General features: G+C 45.0%; 1 protein-coding gene across 1 annotated transcript; it reads left to right on the forward strand.

Annotated features, from left to right (window-relative positions):
• Positions 1-2,427: 2,427 nt before the first annotated feature.
• On the forward strand, positions 2,428-20,380 carry LOC144129000 (uncharacterized). The gene is made up of 8 exons (XM_077662859.1): positions 2,428-2,550; positions 3,223-3,446; positions 5,922-6,095; positions 7,385-7,461; positions 8,224-8,334; positions 12,012-12,117; positions 15,250-15,369; positions 17,969-20,380. The coding sequence occupies exons 2-8, from the start codon at positions 3,231-3,233 to the stop codon at positions 19,613-19,615; spliced, it is 2,451 nt and encodes an 816-aa protein (XP_077518985.1). The 5' UTR covers positions 2,428-2,550; positions 3,223-3,230; the 3' UTR covers positions 19,616-20,380.

Here is a 20,380-nt window from a genome sequence, read left to right on the forward strand (position 1 = left end):
GAAATTCTATTTGTGAGCAACGAAACCGAACACTGGAACCAAAATGAAAACCAAAGTGCTACCTAATTTTCATTTGGCCTAACTACCCAAATCGACTATCAATTTTTTTCTTCTAGCCTTTGTGTAGTGCTGCCAGCTTTTTATTTTTATCCACCTCAGGCTTTAGAAAACATGGTAATGATTCTTACTAAAAATCAGTTAAATTTTTGAAACAATATAGAAGAAATGTTCTGACCACCACTGGCAAGAATAAAAATGGTTGCCTGCTTCAGATGCATGCAGTCCCTATATTCTAGCATGGGGGGTCTCGGATCCCTTGTCAATGCTAGTGGTGGGCCTGAGACCCACCTGGCTTTAAGCCTTGCCGCTACTGCTTCAAGGCGGCACTTCTACTAGTGGGGAAACGCAAAATGCATGCTGATGTACTGCTTTACCGCCTCTTTTAACCTGGTTCAGGGAGGCTACTCCTAGCTGCTAAGATTCTAGGGGCTGCTGAGAAGTTCCTGTCTTTTTCAAAGAAAGAATAGAGTCAGAGTTTTCAAAGTTCACATTTGTTCAACATATTTCCCCCTAAAACTAATTCACTTCTTACATCGTTAATCCAACCTTTCTAGTCAAATTTTTTTTTTTATCTATGTGATAGGTCGTCAAACAAGCTCTTGGCAGCATGTTTGACATCAGCAATGTCGTCAAAACGACGACCCTTTGGATGTTTCTTCTAGTTAGGAAACAGATGATAGTCAAAAAAGGCCAGGTCTGGTGGACATGGGGATGGTGGACCAACCGAAAACCCGGGTCTTCAATCTGACAGCCACGACTTTGGACATGTGCGCAGGTTCATTGACCTGCAACAAAAGGGACCCTTTGTTCAGCTTTCCCCAGCGTTTCGTTTTAATTGCCTCTTTCAGCTGGTTTTGTCGCAGAACTTTGTCACAGAACATTGGACACCATGACTTTTCTGGCCGATTTCTGGGTGCGGAATTTGTTCGATCGTGGTGACCTGCTGTAATGCCATTCTTTTGACTGTTCCTTGGTTTTGGGATTATAATTTTGGAGCCAGGTTTCATACTCAGTCACTGGTTTATCCAGAAAGTCCTTTTAGCATCAAATGGGCCAAAACAGCTTTGTATGCCTCAACTCTGCCTCCTTTTGTTTGTGCATGTCCAGGATATTGGTAATAATAAAGCCAACACTCTCCCGGGAGATGTCCACTATTTGGGCTATCTTTTTGGCAGATATTCTCCGGTCCTCAAAAATCAGCTTATGGACACCATCACTTGTTGATGGGTCTATTGAGGTTGTGGGGCGCCCACTGCGGGGTTCACCATAAACGTTGAAATGCCCAGTCCTGAAACGAGAAGCCCAGGTTTTGACTTTGCTGTGCGAAGGACACTTCTCCCCTATAGTGTTTGCGACATCTCAGTGTGAATGTCGTTTGTGGACTTTCCCTGGAGAAACAAAAATTTCATGATGACCCATAACTCCACAGACATATAAAACTTGCTTCTGCCTCTGCCATCTCAAGTTCTACCTGAAATTAAAAATAGTCATAAAAATTAAAAACATCGATCCGATACTTGCACAGTTACATAAAAAGATATGCTTTGCTACCCAATTAATTTTTTTAAAGGGGGCAAAGCCAGGAACTTCTCAGCACCCCTTCGTATGTATTGACTTGCATTTTCCCGCCCCTTAAATTGTATGTTATGCTATAATAATCTGTTTTGGATACTGCTCTGACTCTAGTGCACTCATGTCCCTTTTTTTCCGGAGTGGGGGTGGGGTGGAGGGTTATCTTCTAGAAAAAAGTTTTCAAGAAAACTTGCTTGTCTCTAGTTGAAATTGACGCGCACAGTGGCATAAGACTTTTGCTTATTCCCAATGCTTTGGTTCTACCAGCAAACATACGTGTTTAGGCTTTCATTTTAGCCCAAGTATGTTATTGTATACCTTGATGAATCTCCTGAAAACGTCTTTTTTATTTATTTATTTAGAGGACTCTGCCTTCCCACAGCACGTTTACCACTCCACTGCTGACAGCACCACTGGCAGCACCCGCCGAGCTGTTTTCCTCCTGTTACCTCCGTGCCCCATCCCCCTTTCCTTTTAGACGCGCATGACAATGCGGGTTAAGACAAGGATGATTGTGTCCGGCATGAAAAAAAAAAAAAAACTGCTTCCCTTCCCTTGTGCACTGACCACGCTTGTGACAGCCAACGTCAACGTGCACGCATACGGCTACAGTAAAATATTAAAATATAGTTCACTTTAGCACGGCCCCGCGGTCTTCCTACATCTCATAATCAAAACCCAGTTTACTATTGCGTAAAACTAAAATATTACTGACTTTATTTATTGCAAACAACAAGCTAAATTGTTTTGAAATACGACACTGGCGAAGCTAATGCTACAAATGCGTGGCCGAATCTGGGCGCCGTCAACGGTGTTTTGAGCGGGACATTGAAGCGAGGCTACCGTTTTGGAGAATTCAAATTTTCGTCTCTTAATTCAAGCGATGAAGCCTGTTCCACTGTAAAACACGGTGCCGAGGTAAGTTAACAGCGTCGACTATTACTTCTACCCTTGCCATGCTGTGTTGGCTTGAGGCTGGTTGTTTATCACTTCGGAGAGAGGCAGGTGCCCCGGGGCTGTTCTCACCATGTGACATCGTAGTCCTTCCTGTGCGCCACTTAGTTTTCGGTGCATTCTGCGGTAAAGTGTGCACATTGAAAACAAATTTGAGTGCGGACAAGGATTAGCGTTTTTGAAGTAAACCGCTCTCTCTTGTATCTTTAGCCCGCACTTGCAGTTCTGTGCTTGATTGGCGGCACCACGAAAGGTCTGCATTCAGAAGCGCCAAGGTGCTGTTTATCACTGTATGATGTTTTAGCTCAAAGCTCACATTTTCTGCTCATATCACGCGCTACTGCTGCGTCTCCTTCTGCACTTGAATAAGTGACGCCCCCTGCTGATTTAGAGCGAGCGCTGTATTCCCTGACATTTCTGCTAAGAGGCTTCGAACATTCGCAAGAAATATGGTTGCGAGCTACTAGCAACTTCTCCTTAATGAAGACTAAATTTAGCAGCAAAGACTGCACGTTTTAGCAAACTGCAGTTGCTGCTGTAAAAAGAAATTAAAACACTTGTCGTTTACATCCCTCTCCAAGAAATAACTTGCTTGTGTTCGCATGTTGCTTCATGTCGGCTTCTCGCACTTCCAAGGCACGGAAATGGCTGCTTCGCCACAAGACACAGCTGAAGGCTCGAATCTACAGCCTGGCGATGTCCAAAGCGATGTGTCCGAGGACCGTGGAGCAGAAGATCTGTCAGTAGTTACATTCACGACGCAGACCAGTGACAGTAATGGGGGAAGAAAGGAAGGTGATAAACCTCAAAGCACTGGACGCCTTGGCGAAGCACCGTTGGACGCACCAGCAGCAAAGCAGGTAATGAGCCAAGGCACCTTAAGCTACATGTGTTTTGGCTCCCTGTGCCTCGGACAGGAAATGCGTTGTCTAGTGCAGGTATTTTATGTTTTAATTTTGTGTTGTAGGAATTGTGTATGGATTGTGTGGGTACTGCGGGCAGAAAGACATAAGATTCTCTTCGATTTGGCTGCACCAGTTCAAACAGTCCAGCATTTTTGCATTCGTTTTTTCCAGTGCCATGCAAACCGTTCACTTATTCATTTTTGAAATATGCGTGCATTGTTCAGTATGACCTCAGGGCAGCTTGTACTCACTGAAGTGTAAGTGCAGCAATGTGCCGACAAGTGTGTGCAGATTAAAGATGGTGTCGTGTAAACCACGGAGGAAGAAAAAAATTTAGGAGAGGCCGTTACGTCACATTCTTTTAATCTGGACATGAGGCTCACCCTTGATCGTTTGCAGTCGTCTCGGCGCGCTTGCACATGCGCAGCAATGAAGCAGACGCTGCCGCTGCGCCCAACGTTACTATTGGCTATGGCATTGGTTAAAGACTCCCAGTATGCCTTGTCAGACACGTGACTTCCGGCACTTTCTATGTCCTGCAGCTAGGATAGCGAAGGCCTGTTCTAGGCTTTCCTTCCTCCATTGTCTAAAGGCTGATGGTTCCTTTATGACAGAAGGTAGTGCAGATCCATAGGGGGTGTCATGTTTGTAAAGCTGTGCTGTCGCCTGTGGGCAGCAGTTGAATACATATTTCCAGATCATGTGTAGTGCATGGAACCATTTTGTTTATGCCGCCGCGGTGGCTTAGTGCTTATGGTGCTCGGCTGCTAACCCGAAAGACACTGGTTCAATCCCTGCCGTGGCAGTCGCATTTTGATGGGGATGAAATGCTAGAGGCCCATGTACTATGCAATGTCAGTGCATGTTAAAGAACTCTAGGTGGTCGAAATTATTAGTGAGCTCTCCACTACGGCATCCCTAAAGGCTGAGTCACTTTGGGACGTTAAACCCCATAAACCAAGCCTTTAAAACCAAAACCAAACCATTTTGTTCAGATAAACAGCAATCGGGGGCTTGTTGAGGGCAGGAAGTCCCCAGCACCTTGATTCAACTTATTAGCTTACTCTATGGAGTTATTAGGTGTAGTCAATGTAGATGGCATGCAGCTGGCTGTTCTATGGCAACAATGCCATGGTGAGCAGACGTCAAGGCCTGCACTCAGTGATTCGTTTTGGAAGCGCCCTCACAGTGTTAATGCCTAGCTGCACTTCAGCTGCCTAAACCAGTGTCTTAGTGCTCCCTGGATTCAGTATAGTGCACTCAAATTGAGGAGGCCTGCAGTCAGGTGCAGTGCGCTCGTTAGGAATGATAAGGTCAGGAAATTCGCAGTTATTTATGGAACCGAAAGATCTTTCATTCAAATGAAAATTTGGAATGGTCCCCCTCTTGCCACTGGTGCACTAGTGTCTCCATGCTGGCGTGGCATAGGAGAATGGTGGCAGCCGTTGACACCAACGGTGCATTGCACCTTACAGGCCCCGGTCATTCTACCTAGTTGCAGCCTATGGTTGGGTTGTTTCCTCATTGGGGCAACATCTGAGTACACGGTTGTTAACCTACTGAGATGTCATCAATGCAGTGCGCTGTTTTTGTTGTCAACAGCCACATTCATTCTTTCACGACAGCATGCGTACTAGTGCACCAGCGGTAGAAGTTGGCAGTTGCTCGTGTGGACTGTACTGAAAAGTGCTGCACTGCTGAGAACGACGACATTCAGTACATTTGAGTGCGATACCTTTTAGTTATTTGAAACAAAGCGCAACACAATCAAGACACAAAGTAACACAATCGCAAACATCCTCTTCTCGTCATATGCCTCATCTCTGTTGTGCTTTCTTCTAATTATTCATGCGTTACAGTCCAGGATGCAAAACTTATTGAAAGCCCCTAGAAATTGGAGATCACTGAAAGAACTTCTCTCCTACATTCTGTTCAACATAGCTGCTAATGATGGTGGTAGATTTTGTGGTACAAGTTTTCATTGTAGTGCATTGCACCTAAATATAACAAACTAGCTTCATAGGAAGTCAGATTTTGTTCGCAAGAGCTAATACCTTTTACATGAGCCAGAACAGGCATTTGTTTGCCACACGTAAGACGGCTGTGGTTGTAGTGCGGTCACACGGCTGCCTAGGCTCTTGTAGGCCAGAGGCAACAAAGCAACACATTTTATGGGCCTTATTCAAAATGAAACGGCATGCATTTCAGTTCCTGCTTTTCCTTGGCTGTTAAAATAAGATGAGCAGCACAGACTAAGACACTTGGAAGTGAGAAAATTGTCTGTGTGTTGTTTTAAACGCTCAGACATTAAAGCATATCTAAACGGGAGCATCTGCACCCCAGCAGCCACATCTGTTTGGTTTGATGGTTTTGAGAGAATCGTTGACACCTAACCCTGGGTTTCTGTTTTTTAAAATTCCTACTGATAAGGAACCCGGTGATGATGAGGAGCTGGAGGTGCTGCTTTGTCTACTCGAACAGCGGCTGTCTGCATCTGCGGGCCCTCCAACAAATGAGCAAAACCAACAGCTGTGGGAGACACTGCAGTCTCTGGTACCCACATACAGGGGTCATGTGAAACTACTCAAGCAGCGGATCACAGAGGTGAGAGGCACTGTAAAGTGGTAAAACTGGATGTCGTCGTAGCACAAAAGTGCTGTGTGTTAGACATTGATGACGAAAGCTGTCAGACTATACTAAGACTTGCAAGATAGCAAGAATCGTTGAGTGAATGACACTCATAGGAGCACGGCAAAAGCATGCAGTCAACGGTGGAAAATTTAGTGTCAATTTTTTAGCAAAAGTGTGGTCGGTGCAGTGAACAAGAATCTTTATTTTTATATAGTTGCTCTCCTAGTTTGGCTTACACGGAGCCTTTTGGAGAGTAGGTTGAGGCTGATGCATTTGGTTTTCATATTTGATTCACTTTACTCTGTATTTCGCATTGCTAGCTGATTTGCATTAAGCAGCTTTGATGACGTGTGTAAATTGTTTAACAAGAAAAGGAATTGTATGTGAAGTCTCAGGCACTGTTGTGTTTCATGTTTTCCAGACTGGAGTTTATTTGTTTGCTCTGTAGAATACTAGTTCACAAGTCAGTACAGTTCATCTGTTGTAATGGGCATAGTATACTGTACTGTGCATTGCTTCTTGAAGGGGCTGTAAACTACATCATGAAGTGAGCTTTGACTAATGGATTACCCTCAGGGGTGTTAAATGCGCACATTTCACAGGACAGGCTTTTGTTAAGGGGGGAATAATGAAAATCTCTTGCAAGCAAGGCGGCTTATTATACACTTCTGCAGGTGTAAGTCTAAGGCAAATGAGTATGAGAAAGCTTTGGAAATGGCAAAAGCTGAATACTGTACATTTGATTTCACCTCACTCGTTGCAGGCTGAGAAAAAATTCTTTCAGGATCACATTCCTTGTAAGGCACCCTGCAGTCTTTGAGACGTTTCTCGGGATCGTCATAAGAGTGTTTCAGGGGCCCTGTAAATAACGATGGTCATCAATTATTACAGTGCTTATCACAGTAACAGATGTGATCACTTTCCTAATCAGCCGCCGCAGTGTTTCAGTCGTTATGGCGCTCTGCTGCTGACCCGAAAGGCGCGGGTTTGATCTCAGCCGCGGCAGTCGAATTTTGATGGAGGCAAAATTCTAGAGGCCCGTGTTCTGTGCGATGTCAGTGCACGTTAAAGAACCCCAGGTGGTTGAAATTTCTGGAGTCCTTCACTACGGCGTCCCTCGTTGTCTGAGTCGCTTTGGGATGCTAAACCCCCTAAACCAAACCATAAACTTTCCTAATCTGCATGTTTAACAGTGATACCATACTAACAATTCAGATTAGTGTCTTGTTTATTGCTGATTGTTTCTCCTGCCTGTCTTGTAGCTTGAGCAGCGGCTGGCAAAAAGTCAACAGGAGTATCTTCAATGGCGGGAGAACCTCTTGGATGAACACAGACACAGGTCTGTATTATTTGTCAAATCGCTGTTCTTCTCTTTGTACTTAATATATAACGATGGGCATCAAATTTTTAAACTAGCAGTTGGCTCAGCAACTGTGCTATCCTGCTTGTCAGCCTAAAGTCATAGGTTTGATTCCTACCTGTGATATTTGCATTTCAATGAGGGTGAGATGCAAAATCGATTTTATTAAGATTTTCATGCCTGCTGAGGAAGGCTAGCTAGCTGAAGGTATAATCCATAATACCCTTCACTAATTCTTTCTTTACAGTCCACAGTGTAACTCTGCAACAGAAAAATGGCATGAATTCATGGAACTTCCAAGCTGCAGGCCCTAAAACAGAAGGCAGTGCTAAGCAGCTAGTGACTAACTTTTTTGCAATTGACAGCAATCTTCTTGCCTTTGCTATTTTATGCCTTACCTAACCGGCCTGTAGTCAATATGGGGAACAGTGGCATGAAGGCAGTGCCAAAGTGGGCTAAAACAGTGGTTAATAAGCACAGGAAATTATGTCAGAGGTTTACAGTGAATATTTTACATTATAGATTTTAGCTAAGTTATCCTGTTGCAACAAAATGTGAATGGTGAATGTGATTGAAGCTAAGAATGAGGAAAGACAGGTCTCCTAGTTGAGCCACTACTTCTGGTGTCATCACTCATGAGTTATTTGTCACCTGCTTCAGAGTTTGAATTCACAGCATGAAACAGGATGCTCTTTTTATTGGGTACGATTTAATTCCATACTCATCCATTGGCATTTGTAGATTAAAGGCTGTGGAGGAGGACTACGAGAGGCAACACAGGCTGGACCTGGAACGGGCAAGCAATGCAAGGCAGCAAGCTGAGAGCTTGCTGCTGCAGCTCGCAGATGCACAGTTGAGTATGCGGGGAATGCTTTTTTTTATTATTATTGTTTTGCAAGTTGTGTTGCAACTCTGAATGAAAAGCAAAACTCACAAAAACAAGGCAGTCATTCTTAAATTTCTTGCTAGTTTACTCTGAAATATTGTGTAGCAAATGATGTGTTGGTCACTGTTCGCTTATCTACTGAGTACTCGCTTGGTTCAGTTGCAGAAAATAAAACCTGGGAATGTTCAAATTGGTTCTTTTTGTTGATAAATTCCCGTCTTTTACTCTGATGCCTTTGTTGCTGTGCTGGCATTCACTTCTGTTCATACCTGAAGAAGTCACTGTCATTTGCTTTGGGAAAATAGCCATTAATGTTTTCGAACTGCATCTTACCGAAGCCGTGGCCTAGTTGGTTGGGCGCCCGTCTCGGCTGCGGGAGGTGGTTGGTTCGAAACCCACCGCCGGACACCAACCGGTAAAAATGGGTACAAGCGGTCCCCGGCCTGGCGCCCGGCTTCCTTTAGGGGTGTTCGCTTGGGAGAAGCTCCGTAAACCCTGCTGCAGCCCTCGCGGGTCGAGTTCTCGCCTAGCTGCGAACGTACACCTTCGGCCAATGTGGTTCGAAGGTATCATTCATTTTTATGTGCTGAACTCTTGCTGAGCGGACTCATTTAAACTTCGCCTAACTCGCAACACTCGTTGCGACCTCTCAACTTACGAACCACCTTTGCAGCCTGATTGTGTTCGAAACTGGTTTTGCCCCGGAGGGCGCAGTGGGGTTTGTGGAGCTTCTTCCAAGCGCACACCCCTGAGGAAGCCGGGCGCCGGGCTGGGGGACGCTTGTACCCATTTTTACCGGTGGGTTGCCGGCGGTAGGTTTTGAACCAGCCACCTTCCGCAGCTGAGGCGGACGCCCAAGCCCCTCGGCCACAACTGCGGTATCTTACGTATTGTCTGATACAACTCAAGAACGAAGCAGCAAATGCCCCTCTAGTCAATGGCATTGACTGATTCTCCCCCTTGAGCAACCCCCTTGGACCTGCTAGCGTGAAACCATGACGTCATGAAAATCAGTCTGCGCCATTGGCTTGAGGGCATCCTTTGAGGGGCATCTGCCACTTCGTTCTGAAGTTGTATCCAACTGTAGTCAGTCTTCACAGCTGTGCAAAATGCTGTGGTGCCAGAGGAGAGGACGGAAAGGAATCACACCCCAGCTGGAACTAGCCCCACCTGCAAATCTTTACCGAATTGTATTCAGTAAAATCTGCAGTGTGCTTTGCTTGTTTGCTGGGAAGAGGCTGCGTGCATATTTCATGCATTTTGTGAAAGGCAGTACACTAGTGAATAAAGCTGGAAAGTGAAAGGAGTGACATTTTTCAATTCTTGGTACCCTGTGCAAGGTTTTGGGTGAGAAAGTGAGCTGTATTCCATTGTGTTTTTCTTCTCAGGCTCTTGAGCTTTAACTGTTTTCCATTGCGCATTCTTTTGCTATTGAGCCTCCATGCTTTAAAGGGACCCTGAAATGATTTTGATGGTCATATTGTAGTGCAACAGATCTGTAAAGGTTGGATCTCTGCATGGACCCTATAATTTCCAAATAATTTTTAAAAATTGCTGCTAGCAGTTGCTTGCAACGGATTAGGGGTACACCTCACTGCACCTTCTCAGCTGCCCGTACCTCGATGACGTCAGTGGGCTATCTGGCTGAGCCTTCTCATTGGGAATGCCCAGGGGGCGTGGGCAGGATGGGGCTAGATGGGTCGTGGAGGGGTGCATTCCCGAACTGTCTTTTTTTAAATTTTTTTTCTGGTATGTCTGCATGTATGAGTTGAAGAATGTGAGAAGGAGCACCATTTTTAATTTGCGGATATCTCAAAGCTAGCTGAAGATTCTCGTGGTGCAGTGATGAGTAATGGAATACTAGTCTCTCATGTGCTTTTCCTAACCTCAGTAAATATTATTTCATCATCCCTTTAATGGTTTGATGCAAGTGAACAGGTACTTATTTTCTAGTGTGAAACTTCACAGTAATGGTTGACTAAAGTGATCTCGTTTACTGACACATCAATGGAGGTATGAAGGGTTCATGATAGCTCTGTGAAATTTGCACTGCTGTGTGAGATTGCGATGGCAAAGTTTCAGGATGTGTATATATGAGAAAACATGAAGTTGAAACTGTTATAAACAACCAAGTGGCTATGTATGTAGTTTATACAGTAGACTTTCATTAAAAACTTCAAGAGACCGGTAATTTTTGTATGAATTATCAGAAGTGGGCTTTAATATGATCCAAAACCAATGTGACAGTCCTATATGGATGTCTATGTATAAGAATTGTATTTTGGAACTCTTTCTCTAGGCAACTATCTAAAAGCTAAATGTGTTAGCACAACATAAAATTTGGGTGAAAGGCACTGATTTGTTCATCTAACCAGCAGTCTCAAACCTGTTGTGTGGTTGAAAAATTTAGAGTAAAACCACATTAACTGGGATGTTGAGGGACTGGAAAAAACATCTGAATTATCTGAAGGTCGAGCCATGGAACAGCTACAAAATAAACTAAGAAACCATTTGCATCGTAGGAAATTTTAATAGCGAGTTTAGAATAGGGGGACCATATCGATTGGGGGACAGGGGAACAGCGGGGCACCAGTGCGCATGTGCAGGACAGTAACCTGAGGGGCGTTTCTGTTCCGCGCATGCGCACTGGCGTGCATCCCACTGTTCCCCTATCCGCTAATTGGGAAGCTCCCTCTACTCATAAAACTTTTTGATGAGAAAATAGGCAGTGGTTGTTTGCTGTTATTTTTGAGGGCAGTGACGATTTTTCGCAATTCCCTCATGATGTTCAGCATGCCCACTGTTAGGAATATCAAAGCAGAACTGCGCCAAGTTAGTAAGGCCTTCTGCGGCCTCCTTCACAGGTGTGACGCATTAGTGGTAGAGCCTCCTCACAAATGATGTCGTAAGGAGGCTTCACCATAGAAACAGTTTGCAGCTCGCAATGAGCGCACATTTTTGGCGCACAAGACCACGTAGACAGAAGCGAGGGGAATGCACATTTACGCCGGAATGGCGATGAGCCTCCTAAAAGAAAGAAGTCCAGTTAGGCACCAGTCAGCACCCGAACCGATGCGCTGTTGGGCTTAGATCTCTGAAGTATAGCCAATGGCTGCTGTTGCCACGGGCTGGCAGCATGGCTCAGAAAATGAAACTGCGCCGGCTACGTGTCGATGGAGTCCCTCCAATCGCTTGGAGTGCCGATCGAACCTTGTCTTAGTGAACTTTTTGGAAGAGGCAGATTTTCAGCTCATGTGGCGCCGCAAACCTGGCATATTCAACCTCTGCTACAGCTTTTTCACACTTCAGGGGTGTTGGAGCAAGGCAAAAAGTTTGAATTAAGTGAAACCGCTGTACAAATTAAGTGGGTTTAAAATGCTTTGAAAATATACCTGGCCAACCATTTTTGAAATTTTTTTAAATTAACTGAAAGCGTAAATGACCGAATTTGAATTATTGCCAGCCCACCGCTGTTGAAGGCAGTGATATGGTTATCTGTTTTTAATGGTTCGAGCAATGGCAAAGCTTTGTTGGAATAAGTGCTCTTCAATTTGCTCTTTTCCCATTTTTGGCTCTTGCAGGTTTAAATTACGAGCATTTTCCTTAACCTAAGCTTTACTGATTTATATATTTTGCTCCACAGAGCAGAGATCAAACGTCTAGAGACAAAGATGAAATCAAGAATACAGCAGCTGAAGAGTGAGCACCTGAAGGAATTGCAGGCATTGTCTGAAGAAATGCAAGTGGAGGTATGAGTCTTATGCACTATTTACGCAGACATTTTGAACGGCAGTTCAGTGCAGCTTCAGTTGAACTGAACAGCAGCTAGCGGTGTCAGACGGCAGCTCAAACTGCTGTTGAGATCTCAACAGCAGTTTAGTTTGACTGAAGTTCGTAGTCTGCTGCACTGGTCAACTTACAAGATGGTGGTCGACGTGCCCACTGCTTTTGTTAAGTCAGTGGCATATTCCGCTGCCATTTGTGCTCTGATTGTACAAAAAGTTGCTGTTCTGACTAGTATAAGTCTCAACTTGTAACTTTCACTTACTGAATGATATTAAACATGCAAATGCGTGAAGCAATATCAGAAACTGCAGCCTAGTGGCAAATCATGTTACGCCTCTACTGAATTGTCTTTGCTATGTGTCATGCTTAGCTGAGTCATATGCAGGGTACAAAACTTGTGTAGAAATTGTGACTAAGTGAAGTAAAGTATGAAACGAATCTTTAAAGTGAGGGATACCAAAATTTAGACATTATTTAATGATAAATTTCCTACACATAGCGTAATCTCGTGACCCAGAGGTTGAACTGAGTTTCATGGAACGTGCCATGTAAGTGCAGGTGAGTGTTGTTCAGTGTTCAGATCAGCCTCGTTTGGGAAGCTAAACTGCTGTTCATCTGAAAGGCATTTGAAATCGTCTGTGTAACAGGGGTATTACTCTGAAACATTCCTTTCACTTTACATGCTTTCTTACAGCATGGGATTGATATCTTAGATAGGTGTGTCCTTGTAGCTGGCTTCAATACTGAGATTTATCTTGAGCTTCTATCGGCATCTTGCCCATTGCACCTTTATGTACCGTATTTACTCGCGTAATCCTCGCACTTTTTTTCCCTGAAAATCAACGCGAAGTTTGGGGGTGCGATAATTATGCGGGGAAAATTTTCAAGCAAATGTTTCGGAGTGTTAAATGCAAAGATGAATGGGTGCAAGATCAGGATTGTCAGGTCCGCAATTGTAAATATAACGAAAACATTACTTTCAAGCGTAACTTACCTTCGTTATGAAAGTACAGGGTGAACGTAAGCTCAAGCTGCTAAAGCACTTTATTTGCCGCGCGCAACCTCCCTGTCACTACTCGCGTTGCGTACGTCCTGCAGGCAATTCTACTCTTCATCAGAGTCCGTGTCGACACTGGAATCGATGGTTTCTTCATCTTCCGATGCTTCTTCGTCGTCCCACACCAGGTGGTCCTCGGTCGCATCCAGGGCGTTAGAAATTCCTGTTTTCTTGAAGCTTCTGGCCACCATGTTTACATCAATCATCCCCCATGCCTCTGATACCCAGCTGCACAGCAGCTCCACGGACGGTCTTTTGATCTTGCCGCCCGGCGTCAGAGCATGTTCACCTTCGGCCATCCATTCTGCGTACAGCCTCCGGACGTTATCTTTAAATGGCTTGTTCAAAGATACGTCAAGAGGCTGTAGCATTGATGTGAGGCCGCCGGGTATAACAGCCAGGTCTGTGCGCAGTTCCTTGAACTTCGCCCGAACCGACTCTTGAAGATGGCCCCGAAAGCTATCAAGTTCGAGGAGCGACGGAAAAAGAAGCGCTCCCGGTCGCCGCCCCCACACAGTCTTCACCCAGTCCACCATAAGGTCCGCGGTCATCCACCCCTTTTCTTGGACGCGCACGTGTATACCAGGGGGGAGCTTTCCTTTCGGGAGGGTCTTCCGCTTGAAAATGACGTATGGTGGGAGCTTCCGCCCGTCCGCCGTCACGCCTAGCATGACCGTGCACCTCTGTTTTTCGGCACCTGTAGTCCTGACGTGCACAATCCGAGCGCCTGTCTGTTTGACTGTCCTGCTGCTGGGCATATCGAAATTCAGCGGAGTTTGGTCCGCGTTCCCTATCTGGGAGAGCAAGAAGCTTTTCTCCTGCCGGATCCTGATAACGAATCGATGGAAGTCCGCTATTTTCTCTTCATAGGCTGCGGGCAGGCGCTGGCAAAGCGTCGTTCGCCTCCTGAGCGAGAGTCCATTGTGCCGCATAAATCATGTGGCCCACCCGTTACTAGCGCGGAAGTCTTGCACCGGGATGCCCTCCTTTCTTGCGATTACGAGCGCCTGGTTCCGTATCAAATCAATCGACACAGCACACCCATCCGCTCGTCGAGCCTTGATATATTCCAGTAAAGAGGATTCGACGGCAGGAAATTTCCCAGTCTTCGGTCCACGGAAGGCAGACACTGGCGGCGCGGTTGCCATGTTCCAACGCATACTCAATAGCTTTTAGCTTAAAAGCAGCTGTGTAGCTTGTGTAGCGTCCCATGGCGAAGCGGCACAAAGAGCACGGTGCAACACGCAAACAAGGCAAACGAGGCCTACGAGACACCGGAGAGCTGGAGACACCTTCGCAAAATGGCGTAGCGGTGGTGAGTGGATGAGCGGTAGCGGCGGTGGCAGCGGATGATAGCACAGTACCGCCGCCTAGTAGCACGCGCGCCCAACCATGGCAGTTAGTTGTGGCCGCAGTCAATAGATGGCGATCGCTACGACAAGCAGACGGCTCGCGGCAGTGATTTTGGGGGTGCGATGATTATGCGGGGGAAAAAAAATTTTCCAATGTTTGATAGCCAATGTGAGGGGTGCGAGCATTACGCGATTGCGAGCATTATGGGAGTAAATACGGTATTTTTCAGACCACTTCTTTCGCGACGTCTGTTATGGTTGTCAAAGCATAATGCAGTGTTTTCTGACTGTTTCCTGTAAAATTTGATGGCAGAGCATGCAGTTTAACATGCAGCTGCACAGATAGGCTTGTCACACACAGTGCTTGCTTTTTGTGGCCAGCCTTGCGCAATAGCTTGATGCAGAAAGTGTGTTTCTGCTCACTGTGTCGGAAGATCTACTGTATTGGGCAAACATGGGCGGAGGGTCTCACCTTTACTATTTCTTTTTAATGTTGCTTGCTACTACAACTGCTAGCAGGTGTACATCACTCCTGCGCAATGCCTGCCTTGAAGCATATAGGGCAAGGGACCAAACACGCAGCATTCTGCTTACTCAAAATCATTTTGTTGTGTACTTGGGGCTTGGTTTTATACAAGACATGTGCAGACTACGGTGTCTTGAGACTGTTGCGCTTCTTGTTGCAGTTGAGCACTAAGAAATCACTGCATGAGGAAGCTGCAGCACTGAGCAGGGACTTGCAGCAGCAGAATTTGGCAAACAAGGCCAAACACGATGCAGAACTGTCTTCTCTTCTGAAAGAAAAAGTGAGTTGCATTGATTGGATTGACATGTTCTCCTTTTTGTGACTGCCTCAAAAATATTGCCAGAATGGCACCCTGACTGAGCATGTGTGTGCAGGGTTGGAAAATGCGCAGCTCTATATTCTCATTTTGAGTCAGAAGCACGCAGAGGCATTTCACCTTCTGTGTGACGATTAACCTTTCCCTTGGCATTTCATGTGCTTTGTTGTAGCCATAAGGTTTGAAGGAGCAGTCGGCATATAGCACAAGTGTGTCAGCAGTTTTGGGTGTTGACACAGATGGCTTTCACAATGCAACATGAAGCTTGAGAATGAGCTGAAAATTGAGCTGGGCATGTTTTTCCAAGGCTATTTTCTAGGCTTTTGATATCTCCACATTGTGTGACAAATGCTTATAATCAACAAAAGCAATTCAGAAACATGAAAAGGCATACCTCATGTTCAGAGTTTGCTGGTGCCTTTTCTAGTCAGTCCATGATGAGAATGTAACCCTTGTGTTCCATCATAGTTCTTTTCAGCCCATGTGTGGATTTCAAGGTATGTCTGTGTTGAAATGGAGTGCTACGGCAAGATTATGTTATGGATATTGTCATTGTTCTTAACTGTACAATTGCCATGTGACAAACTTACAACTATATCAGCTTCTGACTAGTTTTACTTCGGGTGCTGGAAAAGTTTTACAAACAATTTGAAAACTTCTGGGTTTGACATCTCGCAAGGTAGAGACGTGTTGCAAGCCCATCCATGGCCCCCCTCATCGCACTGGGTGCCATTTGGCACTGCACGGATGTAGTAGTGCATAAAGTATGTAAACTGCTTTTGCCATCATCATTTTTGGTTGTGCTTGAACTCTCCAGGTGTTTCTGCAAAAGCCTTTTCAGATTTCCCTAACATTTTGGTTTGCTCAAATTGTTGCTTACCTTGTCCTTGTTCAAGTAACATGGTGCTGGTGCAGTTTTGCTGAATCACAGTGACTTTAATATTGATTAGGAAAAGCTTGTCCTGATGGTTAGTTTGTCGTTGACACATTTGTGTGACCTTGTGTTCAGTTCACTCCTTATTTGCAAAGGTAATCTGCATTTAAAGATTGCTATGGCGAGAGTCCCTCCAGTCAATGACCCTAGAGGTGACTTTATAATCAATAATATGCCCAAGCTTTACTTGTAGGAAAGCACCTAGATAAACTACAAAGATCAGCAGAGTACCGGCAGCCTTTATGAAGAGAACAAACCATAAATTTCAAGCCAGTGCTAACATGGTAAACTGTCTAGTGACAAGTCCTTACACCTTGGGAGCATCCTCGCTGTTAAGGTAATTAGAATTAAGCATGCACTGGAAGTAGGCATCATAGTCAGTCCTTATTGTCAGAATTCTTAGAAGTATGAAGGCTTGCTGCTAGCACAAATCACTATGGTAACACTTCCCATCAGTTTCAGTTCGTGTAAATTATACATGTTGATTGGACACAGGGAAATGTGAGCATTCTTTTTTTGTTTGTTTGATATTTGCTGCTCTCAAACGTGGAAACCAATAGTCTAAAACCATCTGTCAAGCCTGGTTTGCCTCTAGCAAGAAAAGTGATCAAGTGTTGGCCCTGAACAGTGAGGCTTGCTTCTGGTGCCATTGGCACTCATAGTACAGCTCAGCCTAGAAGCTTGAAGGGTCTAATCCAACCCTAGGATGTAATAAAGGACACAGTACCAGCCTTTTCTGAGTTGTGCTAGGTAAAGTGCCTGCTATTACAGCTACCAAGCTGCTGGTAGGCCAGAGCAAGCTGCACTGTAGTGTTGCTTGGTAGCCATTGCTATGTACAGGCATTAAAGGTAACCATATACCAGTGTAAACTGATTGTGAAACTGAGATGTTTTTAGCATGTCTCTCAAGATAGCAACAGATTACATGTTGTTTCTAGCAACATATTTGCTGAGTATTATGTTCCAAGAAGCATTATAGGTTGTTGATAATATAGTGCTAGCTTTGGCAGGATTTCCTCACTGGTAATGCTACTGTAGACGGGCTATGTCTCATCAAGAGACCTTCACACTTGTAAGTTGTTGCATAGTATGCTTGCATAAATGTGTTTTTTTGCATTTAACAAATAGAGTCAGAGTGAATGTTGTATTCTAATGGGTGCTGCAGATTCCTTTATTTATAAACAAAAAAGAGAGAGGCAGTTTCATAGCTTCTTTGTACATGGATGTGGCTTCTACGCAGTTGTGATGCCAGCATGAGTGTCCTAGTGAATGCTTAGATGTGCTTAGCTGAATATGGCAATACCTGACTCCTCTGAAACTCTTGCATGATGTTTCTTTCCATGATTTTGTAGGCTGCAGAGTTTTCAAGAGATTAGTAAGGTCACTGCACTGAGTGCCTTTAGGCAATACCACAGGTGTTGATGTATCAATGGCCAGTCACTTAGTGGTTTTGCAGCATCTGAACTGCCACAAGCACTTACACAGCTTTAGCCATCAGTGCATGGTGCGGGAAACAGTAGTGGCTAATTCTATCTCGTGTAATGATGCAGTACCCTGCAGAGTAAAATCTCTAACTATGGTTGTATTAATTCCTTCATTCATTATTTAAATGATTAATATCATTTGCAGGCTGAACTCGAAGCCCAGCTGAAGGGACAGGAGGCTCTGAATGAAGAAGTAATGTCTGTGCTCGAGAAGGAGCGAGGCCTTAACCAAGAGCTTACTTCAGCCATGGGCCAGCGTGAGAAGCAGATTGCTGTCTTGGAGCATGAGGTCTACAAGTTGCGGTCAGAAGAGAAACACAAGGATGCACTACTTGAGGTGCTAAGCAGCAAGGTCTCCCATGACATCACACTGGAAGGAGAGGCTGCAGCAAGGCATGGAACTTTGCCACAGCTTGTCTCCCAGGGAACATCTCCTGCCAGTAGCAGCCATAAAACCGACAGTGGTGTGCAAGGAATGTCATCCAGGGGCAGAAGCCACGAGGAGGTCTCTGTATGCAGTGTTGCCTCTCAGGTGTCGCCGCAAGAACTGTCAGATTTAGACCAGATGCTAAAGAATGTCACAGCAAAACTTAATGAGAAGAAGGCTGCCGTGGTTCAGGCAAAACAACTGCTTCGGAGCACAACCAACGAACTTCACAAGCTGACTAAATTGGCGGAAGAGAGGGCTGAGCAGTTGAGGCGCTTGCAGCATCGAATGCAGAGTTCCTCGACAAGAGCATCCACTCCCGTTGGTTACGAATACAAGGCTGGAGAAGACATCCACGACATTCGCACCACCAGCTATGGGTTTGTACCATGCCCAAGTGCTCCTTCTGCCAAAGCTGTTAGGAAAGTTTGTTACAAGAAACTGACCCCAACTTCAAAAGAATCGCTGAGCACACTCGCTAATGTGTCTAGCATACAAAACAATTGCGAGAGTTCGGGAGGTCTGCCTCATTTTGAGTTTCATTCGGAAGAGATGTCCTGTGCGTCTGATAATGTCTTTGAGTCCACTCGCCTCCATGAAAAGTACTCAGCAGTGAAACATGCTTCTAGCAAGGCAGCACATTCTGAATCGCAACTGTTAGGCAATGAACCTATGCTGGGAGGCAATGAAAGGCCACTACGCCGTGCGGAGGATTGCTTTGAAGGTGATAGGGAGCTGAAGGAGGAGTCCTATGTGCCTGAAACAGTGTTGAAGTCGGAAGTAGATGACCGGGATCAAAGGTCACATCGTACATTTAATTTTGGCTGCAGCCAGAGGATATCAACATTGGGTGGACCAGTTAAGAACACTACTCCCGTCAAGAGCTCAGCAGGAATTAATGACTCAAGAAAAAAAGTCAGGCACAGCAGTGCTGCTATGGAAGAAAAGAGCCCAGGTCAGAAAACAATATCACGCAGCCCTTGGGAGCGCAACCAGTGCTCTGGTAAGAATGGTAGGAGCCACACTGTGCAGTCCACACCTTCGTACGATTTCCCTTTGCTGGGTAAGAACAAGGTCTGGAGCTACGACCCTTGTGACTGCAGCGATCTACCTGCAAAGCCTGCCAGTGATAGCCCATGGCCAATCGCACCAAGAGAAGAGAAGAAAGGGGCACGGAGGTCCCTCACATTCCCAGAAGAAGCAGCTTTGCCTGCGGTGCCGTTTGCATGCTGCGCTGGAACAAACTCAGACACCTCACTAGGTGTCTCGAGAGAGCTTTCTTTCCGCACCGCCCCTTTCTCCACGCCGGTAAACGTCACAGTTCACGTGCAGGCTTACCCGGAACCAAAGGATTTTCACAGGTAGCGGTTCTCTAGTGTGCCTTCATTTTCTTTTTTCTTCTTTTTAGGTGGCACTTGTGATTTTATGTGCTTCCAGTTCCTTTGCTGTGGAGGCTGTTGTACATAAAGGCTCATATAGTGTCACTTTTTTGTATTTTCCTGTAAATAAGGTTTTTGCATTCTTCTGGTTTTACTGGCTTTCTATCAAGTATATTGTACTGTGCATAGTAGAATGCTGTTAACTGATTTTTTACGGGGACTTCAGCCAATTATAATGACCATAGTACTCTAAAAAAGGGGGGCCAGGTGCCAATGGCAGGTTGTAGTAAATAATTTAATGATTTCTGGGCTATGTAATGTGCTACTGTGAGCTTTTGTATAAAATGAGAGAAGTACATTAGCAGCCACACATTATGGATGTAAAATTTCGGGAATAAACTAAGTGATGGAACTTTTCTAAATTGTTTCCATCATTTTTTATAGCTGTCTCCACTCTACTTCAAATGTGGGGCACATATGCCACCTGTATTGGGAGGATGGCTTTTTTTGCGTACATAGAGGGCTGTGGTATGTAGTCATAGGAAGGTTTTTAAAGAAGGAAAGGGGACGTAGTTGTTAGAGTAACATGCATTTGTCATTAACATTACCGAGCTACAATTATGTGTAAACAAAACCCAGTCTGTTGATTTCATTCGTATGAATATGCCTAGCATATTGCAGCAAGGTCGTAAATTGTAAACTAGCCAAGACGTGAATAAAAACATTGCTTTTGCCTTAACAGCAGCTGAAA

The sequence above is a fragment of the Amblyomma americanum genome, chromosome 4 (genome assembly GCF_052857255.1).
Source record: "Amblyomma americanum isolate KBUSLIRL-KWMA chromosome 4, ASM5285725v1, whole genome shotgun sequence".
NCBI lineage: Eukaryota > Metazoa > Arthropoda > Arachnida > Ixodida > Ixodidae > Amblyomma > Amblyomma americanum.

Bases quoted from the DNA above. Each gene is read 5' to 3' on its own strand.
- LOC144129000 (XM_077662859.1), top strand. From the start codon at position 3,231: ATGGCTGCTTCGCCACAAGACACAGCTGAAGGCTCGAATCTACAGCCT. The intron at 3,447-5,921 runs GTAATGAGCCAA...CCTACTGATAAG, and splicing joins ACGCACCAGCAGCAAAGCAG to GAACCCGGTGATGATGAGGA. The intron at 7,462-8,223 runs GTCTGTATTATT...TGGCATTTGTAG, and splicing joins TTGGATGAACACAGACACAG to ATTAAAGGCTGTGGAGGAGG.